The sequence below is a fragment of the Pundamilia nyererei genome, unplaced genomic scaffold (genome assembly GCF_000239375.1).
Source record: "Pundamilia nyererei isolate P.nyererei 1_Seehausen unplaced genomic scaffold, PunNye1.0 scaffold00026, whole genome shotgun sequence".
In the NCBI taxonomy this organism is placed as follows: Eukaryota; Metazoa; Chordata; class Actinopteri; order Cichliformes; family Cichlidae; genus Pundamilia; species Pundamilia nyererei.
The window spans coordinates 4,504,483-4,517,464 of record NW_005187427.1 but is presented as its reverse complement, the minus strand read 5'-3'; the positions used below and the strand labels follow the sequence as shown (position 1 = coordinate 4,517,464).

The following is a 12,982-nucleotide window of genomic DNA, read 5'->3' as shown; positions in this document are numbered from 1 at the left end:
CATGCTCCAGCTTGCTACTTTAGCAGCTAATGCTAACTGGAGCAGAAGGACTAATGCTATGTTCTTCCAGCTTTTTACCCAAATTACCAGATAATTCTACCCATACTACTAACTATTATGCTTTGTGTCACGCTGGAATTTTTGGGACACAGATTCTACATTCAGAGCCAAATCCACAACAAATATATTTTGCAGCACAGATTTTTCTGTTCCTGTTGTCAAGCATACAATGCATGTTGAACTGCTGTTCACTGCCAGAGAGAAGCCACTCCTCTTCCTGGAATGAAGGGAAACTTGCATTTTTTTCAGACAGCTCTGAACAAGGTAGAACAAAGAAAAAGTGATGAGTGCTATTCGTTGCAGATCTAAACACAGGAAACACAGGCTTAAGCTGATCAAAGCTCAGATTTGATCTACTGTAAGGAAATGAAAATGTCTAAATGAGGGTTCAGCTGGACCAGAAGAAGTTGTGCTTTTTAATCTGTCTGGATTTACTCAAGTATCCAACAACTCTTATCTGTGGGCACAACTACTGAATAAGCTGTATCAAGAACTACTGGGAAGAGGAGGAGATTAAGAAGAGTTTCCAGCTGTTATCAGTGCAGAAAGGGTTTCATACCAAAGCTAGTTCTGCAAACACCTAATTAGCTGAAGAAGACTAGCACTCTAAACTGCTCCTCATCCACAACACTATATTGGACTTAAAGATGTGGCCTGTGGTGTGTGCACTGGGAGAGCCCTGAAAGTCTCCAGTTCCTGTCTGCAGTGTGTGGCCTCTTACTGTGAGAGCCACCTCCAGGTTCGGTATGAAATTAGGACTTTTCAGAACCAGCGATCAGCAGTATATCAGTTAACCTCTGTGGTATGGAGGAACACAGAGGCCACGACACAGTGTCAGCTGTAGCAGAAAGGACTGAGAGGCAGAGAGAGCTCAGGCCAACATGACTCAACATCCAACAGTGAAACCAGGACACACAGCAAGATATAGAAATGCTTCAGCAGCATGTGAAGGCCATCAGTGTCTATATTGGTAAAGCAGTGAGGGAAGCCTAGACAATCTTCAGCCGGCTGGTCCAACTCGTGTAGAAGAAAAACTTCAGAAGAAGCCACAGCAGGATATTACTGAGTTTAACTTACAATTTTATCGTAAACATTTTTTAGTTGAATAAATAAAATACTCCAGGAATACACTTTGTTAGTCAAACCCAGAGTATAATTAACTTTGGTTATCCTTTTCCAAATACCACTGAAGGCAACATTATCCAGATGGTGAAGAGTTCAGAGTTTGTTGCTGAAGAAATACCTTGTTTGCAATTGCATTTGACAGCAAGACATTTTGGTCAGTGTGTGAAGAAACTTGTTGAGAGGAGAAATCTCAACATTTAATATTGCACTCAACAATTCATAGGTGATCTTTGTTGACAGTGTTGCCTGATGGTATTTTTCACTAGAAAGTCCACAATAACTAAAATTTCTAATAGTTTCTGCAGCTGAAAGTAGCAGTTTAAACAATTTAAATCTTAATTTAATTCAGTGTGTGAAAGTGTGTGTGAATGGGTGGATGACTGAATGTAGTGTAAAGCGCTTTTGGGTCCATCGGCACTAAGTAAAAGCGCTATACAAATACAGGCCATTCATTTTTGTCTGTTGTTAATGCTATGGAAGAATGGTTGTCCAAGTAAGGCCAACTGGTCGATATATGTCGGGTGTTTTGGACTTGGAGAGGGGATTTAACCGCATCTCTTGGGGTTGTTTTGTAGTTAGAGAGAAGGAAGAGAGGATAAAGACATGCTGTGGAAGAGAGACAGAGGTTAATAACAGATATGATTCCGTGCAGAGAGGTCTATTAATACATAGTGAGTGAGAAAGGTGACTGGAAAGGAAAAACTCAATGCATCACTGGAATCCCCGGCAGCCTACGTCTATTGCAGCATAACTAAGGGAGGATTCAGGGTCACCTGGTCCAGCCCTAACTATATGCTTTAGCAAAAAGGAAAGTTTTAAGCCTAATCTTAAAAGTAGAGATAGTGTCTGTCTCCTGAATCCAAACTGGAAGCTGGTTCCACAGAAGAGGGGCCTGAAAACTGAAGGCTCTCCCTCCCATTCTACTTTTAAATACTCTAGGAACAACAAGTAGGCCTGCAGAGCGAGACCGAAGTGCTCTAATAGGGTGATATGGTACTACAAGGTCATTAAGATAAGATGGGGCCTGATTGTTTAAGACCTTGTATGTGAGGAGCAGGATTTTGAATTCAATTCTGGATTTAACAGGAAGCCAATGAAGGGAAGCCAAAACAGGAGAAATATGCTCTCTCTTTCTAGTCCCTGTTTTTCAGCATCACTCTGAGACAGGATATTTCTAATTTTAGAGATGTTGCGCAAATGGAAGAAAGCAGTCTTACATATTTGTTTTGTGGATATTGGATTCTGTTCATAGTTTTTGAACTGAACTTCTACGTACTTACAGTGGTGTGAAAACGTGTTTCAAATCATTAAACAAATTAAAATATTAGATAAAGAAAACACAAGTGAAAAAGCTTGGATCTTGGAAAGAAGCGGCACAACATAGAAGAGCCACCTACATGGGATAAGACTCAGAAGCTTGGCTTCCAGGTTGGGAAAATTGAACAAGACATTTAAATACAGCTGCTGATGAGTTCTACAAAAACAAGAAACAGTTTGTTAAAAACACTTGCAGGTGAATCACCACTGATTTATCAGTAACATGCATTTACTCAAGAATTGCTGATAAGTGGATGACTGGAATATATAGTTTATAATTTCAACTGTGTACTGTATAAAATAGAAGTATATATGCCAGATGTGGTGTGATGCTTGTGTGATTTTTAACAGGAACCTATTACATTTTACAGTACTCATGCTGCTTTACCAAACATTTGATGACTAGGTGTGCGGTTCCTTCTGTAAATTGATTCACTCTTAAGATTCAGAAATCTAAGTGATAAGAGGGCAGAAATGTGTGCACTCGCTTATTAACGTAAATCAATAGTTTCTAAATGCATGCTCGATCATCCAGGTAAGTTGGTTCTGTACCTGAGGCCTTGGAAACTGCCAAGCAAAGACTCACAGCCTTGGCCAGCCACTCGAAGAGGTACACCACAGAGATTGAAGGCACGAGAAGAAACTAGCTGTTCTCTACAGAACGAGCCAAGGTGTACTCTCAGTGGCCAGGGAACCCTGACATGGTGACGGCTAACCAACTGAACATAGTGGTGGTAGACAAACAGAAGAAGACAGTCGTAGTGATAGATGTAGCGGTTTCGATTGACAGCAACATCAGGAAGAAGGAACACGAGAAGCTCGAGAAATACCAACGGCTCAGAGAAGAGCTCAAGAAAATGTGGAGGGTGAAGGTAACAGTGGTCCCAGTGGCTTCAGCAGATCCCAGAAACAACATTGGAGATCTCTGTCCAGAAGAGCGCAGTCTTAGGAACAGCTAAGATACTGCGCAGGACCCTCAAGCCCCCGGGCCTCTGGTAGAGGACCCAAGCTTGAAAGGACAGACCGCCCACAGGGGCGAGATGGGAATTTTTTTTTTTTTAAATATTGCTGTGACTGTTTTGTAGTAGTCATTGCCAAATTAAGCTTTCTGAAGCATTGAAGCTTGTTTAAAAGGGTTTATTATTTGAGGCTTTTCAATACAGTCCACTCCTCAGAACTTAAGATCTGCGGACTCAGTGATCACTTTTAAAAAACAACTAAAAACACATCTTTGTAGAATTGCATTTTGTTAACTTTTGTCTGTTTTTGTTTTATACTTTGTGAAGCACTTTGTGATCTTTTTATCTAGAAATGTGCTATTTAAATAAAATTTTACTTACTTACTTACTCTGGTGACATCCGGTGGCCAAAAATATAACAAGCAGCTTGAATCTACAAAATAAAACGAACTGCTTCATTATGACTGCCGACTCCACAGAGTGGAGTTCACAATTCAGTCTGATATTAGGCCACCATTGTGTTGCTTTGAACATGTATTTTTGGGGGGTTGAAAAAAGAAGTTATGTTTATTTGTTAAATGAATAGTTTTGATCAATAAACTTTCCTTGTTTAAACATGCGCCATGGTGGTATTTGCTGGTGACATCTTGATGTTGGTAAATACAAAAGATGAAAAATAATTGTAATAATGTGCAACACATTATGGAGTATGCTTGTGCTGTGAGTTCCTCTCTCCATGTACTTGTGCAATTAATCACTGGACAGCTGGACAGGTATGTTTATAAATAATATGATATTAGGCCAATTATCGTATACTTATTTATGACCTGGGGGTAGAATTGATTGTGAACAGGAAAAGGAAAATGCTTATGAACTTGTAAAGCAAAAACGTGATGCCTTTAATGTAGCGTTTTTTCATTATTATTTAACAAGAGAATTTGTTTCACTGTGTGATGACCGAGTCTGTTTCTTTTTTGTCTTGCCCAAAAGAAATTCTTCTCACATGGAACAGAAGAGGCTGGAGTGCACAGAAACTGCAATGCATGTTGGTTAGATTCAGTTATACGGTCTTCCTGGGTCCCACAGACTATCACCTGAAGAATAAACAAATTAAATTGCTGCACATTTTGTAGAATAACATTTTAAGATTATTTTATTAGTTTATTTTAAATTTAAAGAGTCAAATGGAAGTCTTTCTAAAGTTATTTAACGATATTTCTATTATGAAAAGCAGATTTTTGTTTTGTTAAGACATTTTAACTTTTTCACGTTTTCAGATCAAATAAGCACACAGAAAACATAAGCGAAAAACAAGAACAGAAAGCTGACAAAGCCACCCGATTGACCAAAATCAATTCAAAATACTCCCACACGACAGAACCTCTCTTCCTCGCTGGCTCGATATCTCTTAATAAAACGATCAGTGGTTTGCTTTCTCTCACAACCAAAACACTCCACAAATCTCGCGAATCGTATCAGTTACGAAGCTTCGGACGCCACTGATCACGTGACTCTGACCAAACGAATCAAGCGTCGAGAACCAGCGTGTTGTGGACTCACCGGAGCTTCAGCTTCAAGCGAGCCATCGCTAGTGAGCAGAAATGGACAAAAAAGGGCGTATTTTGAACGGCAAGTTCAATTTTAAAGCAATGCCAGATGGATCTCTTGACAAGACCAAAGTAGTTTGTATTTACTGTCGATGTGAACTGCGCTATCACCGTAGCACGTCCAGTCTCAAATACCATTTGCTAGCCAAGCACACAGCTGAAGCAGAGAATCTCCCTCGCCAGATGCAGACCATGCTGGATAGCTTTCAAAGGAGACGTATGGACAATTCTACAACCAACAAACTTTCAACAGCCATAGCAAAATGGGTGGCTACAGCTTGGAGGCCGATTGACATTGTGGAGGATGAGGGGCTACTTGAAATAATTCGCATAGCGTCCAACGACTGCACGTACGAATTGCCTTCGAGAGCCACCACTGTAGCCAAGATCCACAACTTATATGAAGATGAGAAAGCCAAAGTCGAGGAGACTTTGGGGCAGACCAATACGGTTGCACTCACCGGAGACTATTGGACTTTTCGAAGTAATCACAGTTACCTTGGAATAACAGCACATTATTTTTCACCACAGTGGGAACTAAAGTCGCATGTTCTGACTGTTATGGAGACAGAGGAGCAGCACTTCGCCGACACGTGCGCCGAGCAGTTTCTGCAGGTAGCTAGACAGTGGGGGATTGAACATAAAGTCAGCACGCTGACCACTGACGGTGCATGCAACATGGTTGCAGCGGCCAGTCAGCTACCTGTAGAGCATATGCCTTGCATCGCACACAGCCTCCATCGAGCCATCACAGTTTCTCTACAGAACAGTCCATTTAACAGCGCATTGGCAAAATGCAGAAAGGTCATAGGCCATTTCAACCATAGCCCACCGAACGCACTGGAGCTCGAACAACAGCAAATTGCACATTTTCATAAAAAGGAGTCACTTACACAGGACGTATCAACAAAATGGAACAGTACCCTGGAGATGATCAAGCATGTTCTGAGAAATCAAGAACCACTGAGAGATGCACTGGCACTACATCCAACTAATGTCACAATGCCAACAACAGCTGAAGTGGAGAAACTGAAGAAGCTGGAGACGGTCCTTGAACACTGCAGGTAATTTATGAATACTTACTCTTACCACTTCTGACATAGAGAGTGTGTGTATAATGTATTTTGACCTTTTGTGATTGAATGTAACAAATTCTTAATGACGTATGTTTCTCTATTACTGCAGGTATATAACTGAACTTTTGGGAGGGGAGAAGTTTGTTTCCTGCTCAGTGGTGTTGCCAGCTTTGTGTCACCTGTCGCGAGTGATGGAGGTCTCTGAGTATGACCCAGCTTACATGGTTAACTTCAAGGAGACCTTTAAAGCAGAAATGGAGAAGCACAAGGAAAAAACTAACACCATGTGGCTCAGGGTTGCAACAGCACTGGATCCTAGGTTTAAGGGTCTTAAGTGTCTAAGCAGAGCTGACAGGGCTGAGGTGTGGCGCTTGATCAGTGCGTTGCTCAGGGAGAGGCAGAGGCCTGCACAGCCTGAACAACCAGCAACATATGAGCCATCTAAGAAAAGATCAGCTCTCATGTTTGCCTCAGAGTCTTCATCTGATGAAGAGGAGGACTATATTGAGAAATGTGTGGAGCGATACAGGGCAGAGCCAACTATTGACATAGAGGACTGTCCCCAGAAATGGTGGTCCAAGCATGAAGGGGCACACAGTGAGATGGCCTACCTTGCACGCATGTACTTGGCAACACCTGCCACATCCATACCATGTGAGAGGTTATTTTCACTTTCTGGGCATGTTTTTCAGAACAAGCGAGCTGCCCTGTCATCTCAAAATGTTAAGATGCATGTCTGTTTGAGCAATTGGGTTAGTGCAAAGTAATAGTGACAACCCATGTACTGTATGTTCTAGGGGTTTTTTTTATTCTTTGTTTCTCCTATGTGCTGTTTCCATGTTCATGTTTTATTAGGAAAAAAGGAGGAAGAAGCTTGGGTTGCTCAGCCTCTGCTTAAAAAAAACTGGAGAGCAAAAAGAAGTATAGCCAAATTGTTTTATTCATACCTAACTGCATTCCTTGTTTTGATCCCACTCTAATGGTAAATTAAACAGTTACATTGTGTGGGAGTATATGATTCTTTTCGGCATAATTTTGAGTATTCAGTACCTTTTGAGGCTTTGTTGAACAGTATTCTGGATTTCTCATTGTATTTTTCATTGTTTTGAATTGTTGCGATTAACAATAAACACATATTTGCTTATAAAGCAAGTATAGTAGTTTGTCCACTCCCATACTGTTTAAGGTATTAGAAACATGAAGAGTATCCTAAAGTTCCTTTAGAACAGATTTAAAAAAAAGATTAATTTGCGATTTATCATGAGTATTTAGTCACGATAATTTAAGCGACTGACACGATAGATAAAGATATATATGAGAGAGAGAGAGAGAGATCTGTACATTTGCCACCACACAGGTGTAGATATTGTAGGTGCTGTGAATGCTTAAATTGTACCGATGTCCATCATACATCCAACTTTTGAGTATTTACTTTCAATTTACTTCATTTACTTGCATTAATAAACACAGACATCATGTAAATAATAAAACTAAACATTGTTCTTGATCATCATTTATGTCCAGTTGAGAATGAATGTGTGCACCCGCATATTAAATCAAATGAGCTCAAATCAGTAGTTTCATCTCCAGTCTTAGCAGAGGGTAATCATATAAGGAACGAGAGAACTGACAGTTACTATTTTAATCACCTTGTCTCAGTTGTTTTAACTCTCAGTATCATAAAGTAATGTGCTAACATCTGGACTGATGTGTTCACTGTCAGCATTTTAATCACGAGTTAAAGGCTGTAGGTTGCAGCCTTTGCTCTAACACTGTAGAAATGTAACAGGCCTCAGTCCTGATTCTAATAGTCTGAGCTGCTTCAAGCTTTATTTGTGAAGAGCACAGCAGCTTACAAAAACATAGCTAATTTGTGCTGCTGGGAAATATAGCTTTGATTGTTGAATCCATTTACATATTTCACTTTTTTAAAATTGTTTTTATAAACGATTTTTAAGACCTGTTTTTAAAATTTGGAATTTGAAAATGTTTGTGGAAATCAGGCTTTTTTTGAAAATTAAATTTTTTCGTGAAATTCATTTTTGATCTGAAGTATATTTTGATGGATATTTTTATTTAAAAATTGTGTTTTTATTTACATCAGTAAATTATTACATTATAATGTAATAATGTACATTATAATGTAATAATTTACTGATGTTTGGATAAATACAATGATTTTACAAATGCATAATTTTTTGTACAATTCATTATTTAAGCACAGAATTCTTTATTTCGACGCATGTGGCTCTTGTGGTCCCCCATAGAGTAGGAGTGATGCCCTGCAGAATAATCTCTGTCCGTCCAGAAAGGTGTCTGGAGTTACATTGTCATATGCATTAGCCCCTCCTCCTAGACTTTCAGAAAGATCATGCTGAGACAGATGGCCATATCTCTACAGTCTTTAATCTGGATGTTAATAAGTTTTTGTAAGACTGCTGCTTCACATGTTCACATTAGGAATAAACAGCATTTATAAAATCATAAATAGTCTGAACAGCAGAGGGCAGCATAAAGCAAAACAGTGACGGAATGGGAGATTTCAACAATTAAAGAAAAAAAGATACAGATGAAAGTTTTTTTATTTTTCATACAGTAACCTGATACCCCAGGTACTAATTTCCTTTACCAGGTTGGCCTCTGCCCTCCAACTTCCATCGAGGTTACCTAGAGGCGGAACGTTTAAGGCGGACTAGCATTCCCACACGGACACATTTGTAACGGAGCGACGTGCCAGGCGAAATGGAAGTGTAAGACCGTTTTTGAGTTAAAATGGATTTCATTTTTATATCTGCATAATTTTAACTGATATTTCTATAACGTTTTGTTTCACCTGAGGCTAAACGCTGTGGTTAAAAGTGCAGAATCTGTCTCGCTGTCTTTTAGTTTCCGGTTCAGTTATTGGGACCCGTGTGAGGGCTGTAGTCACATTTTCCAGTTAATCTGAAATAAACAATAAACAAATAAATTAAGTAAACGCAGCAGAACGTTAATGAGAACATAATAACAAGTGCATTTGTCAGCACTTTACTGATCCAGATTTTTGTGCTTGGATCGAAATTGTTTTTTATTTTTATTTATTTATAAATTACACGTGAAAACAGATGCCAGGTTCTCTCACGCAAGGAGATGTTTTCTTTTTGTTTGATGCATTATTTACTAATAATAATAATAATAATAATGCTGAGATTTTGACACTTAGCACTAAACTGGCTCGTTTGAACAAATAATCTTAGTATATTAATAGTTGCAATCCCATTGCTATGGTAGCCCATATTTTATATTGTTTACAAATGTGCTACACAAATACTCTGTGGCCACTTTATCAATTCAAATATCTAAAATCGGTAAATCAGATGGTTACAACCCAGTATATTTAGGAAACCAAGACATGCAGAAGAGCATCACGAGTTGAACTTTGAAGTAGACAAGTCACAGCACCAGCAGCAGCAGAAGACCACACTGGGCGCCACTTCTGTCAACTGAGAACAGAAAACTAATGCTACTGTTCATATAGAATAACCAAAATTAGACACCTGAAGACTGGAGTAATGTTCCTTGGTCTGATGAGTCTCAATTTCTGCTGTAATGTTTAGATGGTAGGGTCAGAATTTGGCATAAAAAACATGAAAGCCTGGATCTGTTCTACCTTGTATAAACATCTTTTAAACACCACAGCCTCCACTGAGATAACCCTCAAAAACAAATGCTTACTTTTTTTTTTATTCTCAGGAAAAATGCTAATGCTGCAATGCTCAGCAACTATGAGGTAAGGTCATATTTTCTCACTTTCTTCTTTACCGTATTTTCTGTGGTCAGTTCAAAGAATAACTCATCAGGCCGATGACACTTTTGTTTACCTGTGTGTTCCTCAGGTGTTCAAACTCCTCACAGACCTGAAGGAGCAGAGAAAGGACAGCGGGAAGCACAAACACAGCGCCGGGCAGCAGAACCTCAACACCATCATGTATGAGGTCAGAAAACATCCTCTGCGTTCCTCGTGCCTGTCATGTTTACCCGTTTTCAAAAGCACAGCCACAGTTTGGTTTGTACTTCCACCAGACGCTGAAGTACCTATCGAAGACGCCCTGCAGCAGACAGAGCCCTGAGATTGTCAAGGAGTTTCTCACCACCATGGTGCCGCACAAACTCACAAAGTCAGTAAGATCAGGCCATCACAGTAACTTCCAGCCTTGATGCTTTCAATAGAACTTTACAGACAGCATAAGATGCACAGCTCTTTTTAGATGAGAACTGTTTTTCCTCCCAAACAGGGCAGAAAAACTACAGCTACTGAACCACCGGCCTCTGACTGCAGTGGAAATCCAGCTTGTGAGTGTTTTTAAATTAAATTGCATCTTCATATCTACAGTGTTTTTATTACATTATTATTTATTACATTGTTCTCATTTAATTAGAAATGACTCTGTACTCTCAGAGTGACTTAAAGAATAGGTGTGCTGGTATTCTGCTTTATACGTCCGAGCTGTAAAAGGATCTTGCTGGGCAGGCAGGCGGCATGGACACCTACGTTTGTGAAGGCAACAACAAGCAAAGCAAATGCCCCTTCAAATTGTTTGAATAATACAAATGAACTGTGTGATGGCTCACTTAAGTAGGAACAGATGAGCCTGGCTTCCACAGACGGGACAGAAACACTGTTTTTGTTTTGTGTTGTTTTTACATAGGACTACTAACCTAACCTCTGCTAATGGCCACTTTTAAGGCTGTATTATTGAAGAAAAAACAAAAATGATGTCAAACATGCAGATTTGTGAGTCATTTCAACTCAGAATCTGTCCGTGGAGCTGTAAATCACAGATGAAAATAACACCACCAAAAAATATCCACCTTGCACATTAAAGTTAGTAGATTGGAGTGTCCCTGCAGCAGTCTGGGCTCATTCAGACTGTGTAAAAATGTAGTTTGAGTTGTTCTTTGCCGACGCTAAATGTGCTGAAGAATGCACTGATAAAGTGACGCTGTTGAGTCTGGTGCTTTTAATCTCATATCACATGGTTTTCATCAGCTTGTAGAATTCAACAGTTTTCAGTAATATGTAGATATTTTACAGATCTCTTCCCAGTTTTATCTGAGCACTTCAGGGACTAGTTGCCCCTTTTGGACATTCAAGCATCGACACTTCCATGAAAGCTGGCAAACTGTATCTACTGATGGAAATCATGTGATATGATCAAAAGCTTGAGAACAAAGACATAAAGCAAAAACAAACTGAAAACAGAAGATGAAATCACATCAGGAGGCTTTAGTGTTGCACTGTCTGAAGTTTCTTTCTGTGTTCAGCTGGTAGAAGAGAGTGAAGAGCGACTATCAGAGGAGCAGATTGAGGAGCTTATCCAGACAGTCACAGATGTCCTACCGGGAGACCCAGAGCAAGAAAACGCAGCTCCAGCAGACACAGAGATGGATGATGGCGGCGAACAGTCATGACACCATGACGGGCCAGAACTGGAGATAACTGCAGAACTGGATGGACTGTGATTATTTGCACGACTAATTGAACTGTGCATGATGGGACACATGCTGCCTGACAGCTTGATAATTCACATCAAGTTGACCTGTTACATAAGCAGAAGAAGATATACTGATTGTTTCTCTATGTGCATTCATACTACATAGCTGCGTTAAATCAAACAGGGTAGTGTGTCACAATAGGAATTATTGGACTCTGATTTCCAAAGCTGCAATGTTAGACAGTTGTGCGATTAAACTTAAGCTGGTGCAGCATAAATGTAAGATCAAACAGTATGATTAGATTGGCCTGTGTAATAACAAAGAACAATATAAGCCAGGAGGTTGTCACTCAACTCTTATTCAGTTTGCGAAGCAATGATTTTTAAAACATGCTGACACTTTTTTCCCTTTGCATTACAAAGAGATGTAACAGCTGAAATATGCAGCGGTTGTTTGTAATTTTGGATCACACAGAAAAGTTGCAGCCACTATGTCTGCTTTCAGGTATGGCTGCAGGGCTGTAGTTGTCAGTACTGCAGGACATGTTTCACAGAGATGTGTTTCTGTAACCGTGCAGAGGTCACACGGGATATAAACTACAGGTTTGCAGCACAAACTCTTTAACCACAGGCCCTGGATCAACTCCAGTTTTTTTTTTTTTCAACTTTCTGTTGTAGTAGAGGAAGGATGTGCTGGTTAGAGTCATGTACATTTCTGCTTTTGGGCTTCCTGTTGACATATCACATCAGTTTCCTGTGCTTGCCAAGTACCTTGCCGAGGCGGGACGCCTAAGTGAAGTGAACACTGATTTTTTGGACAGCACATCTGAGCGCGCCAAGCCCCCCAACCCAGCCAAATCGGTCATGCTTGTAAATGTAAACAGGAGGAACACTTTATTAATTTCTATATGACAATCACAGTTATCGCTGTTACTTTCATTCTTACGATAACGAACTACCAAATCCGACAGTTTTACTGTACTATATTATTTTTGTTCTGCAGTCAAGACTGGTAAGAACACAGTAAAAGTGGAAGTAGGCAACATATCGTTGGCATCATTGGGGGAAAAGATTGACATATTATTGTAATTAAAGTTTTCCATCAGAGGACTACGCTTGTGTGAGGGAATTTTTTTTTCAGATTTAAATAGGGGAGAAGTAAAAAGGGGAAAAAGTCTACATATGAAATAGGATGTGGTGTTAAAATGAGTCACAGTGCATTTACAAAAACAGGGATGTGCTTTAGACTCAGTATTTACTTGGCAATGTGATTTTAATTCTTCACAGCATCCCTCTGAGATGCCATGTCCACATTGACATGACAGCATCACACAGTTGCTGCAGATTTTTCAGATGCACATCCA

General features: G+C 39.8%; 2 protein-coding genes across 2 annotated transcripts; both read left to right on the top strand.

Annotated features, from left to right (window-relative positions):
- Positions 1 to 4,987: 4,987 nt before the first annotated feature.
- On the top strand, positions 4,988 to 6,991 carry LOC102195083 (zinc finger BED domain-containing protein 1-like). The gene is made up of 2 exons (XM_005727877.1): positions 4,988 to 6,132; positions 6,254 to 6,991. Exons 1-2 carry the CDS (start codon positions 5,063 to 5,065, stop codon positions 6,909 to 6,911), a joined length of 1,728 nt encoding a protein of 575 aa, XP_005727934.1. The 5' UTR covers positions 4,988 to 5,062; the 3' UTR covers positions 6,912 to 6,991.
- Positions 6,992 to 8,788: 1,797 nt separating this feature from the next.
- On the top strand, positions 8,789 to 12,728 carry crcp (calcitonin gene-related peptide-receptor component protein). The gene is made up of 6 exons (XM_005727876.1): positions 8,789 to 8,894; positions 9,877 to 9,913; positions 10,020 to 10,118; positions 10,207 to 10,301; positions 10,419 to 10,476; positions 11,449 to 12,728. The coding sequence occupies exons 1-6, from the start codon at positions 8,887 to 8,889 to the stop codon at positions 11,593 to 11,595; spliced, it is 444 nt and encodes a 147-aa protein (XP_005727933.1). The 5' UTR covers positions 8,789 to 8,886; the 3' UTR covers positions 11,596 to 12,728.
- The last annotated feature ends 254 nt before the right edge of the window (positions 12,729 to 12,982 follow it).

What these genes read in the sequence shown, in the direction of transcription:
- crcp (XM_005727876.1), top strand. An exon ending in GTGCCGCACAAACTCACAAA is followed by an intron (nt 10,302 to 10,418) that starts GTCAGTAAGATC and finishes CCTCCCAAACAG; the next exon opens with GGCAGAAAAACTACAGCTAC. An exon ending in CTGCAGTGGAAATCCAGCTT is followed by an intron (nt 10,477 to 11,448) that starts GTGAGTGTTTTT and finishes TTCTGTGTTCAG; the next exon opens with CTGGTAGAAGAGAGTGAAGA.
- LOC102195083 (XM_005727877.1), top strand. Translation starts at nt 5,063, where the DNA reads ATGGACAAAAAAGGGCGTATTTTGAACGGCAAGTTCAATTTTAAAGCA. An exon ending in ACGGTCCTTGAACACTGCAG is followed by an intron (nt 6,133 to 6,253) that starts GTAATTTATGAA and finishes CTATTACTGCAG; the next exon opens with GTATATAACTGAACTTTTGG.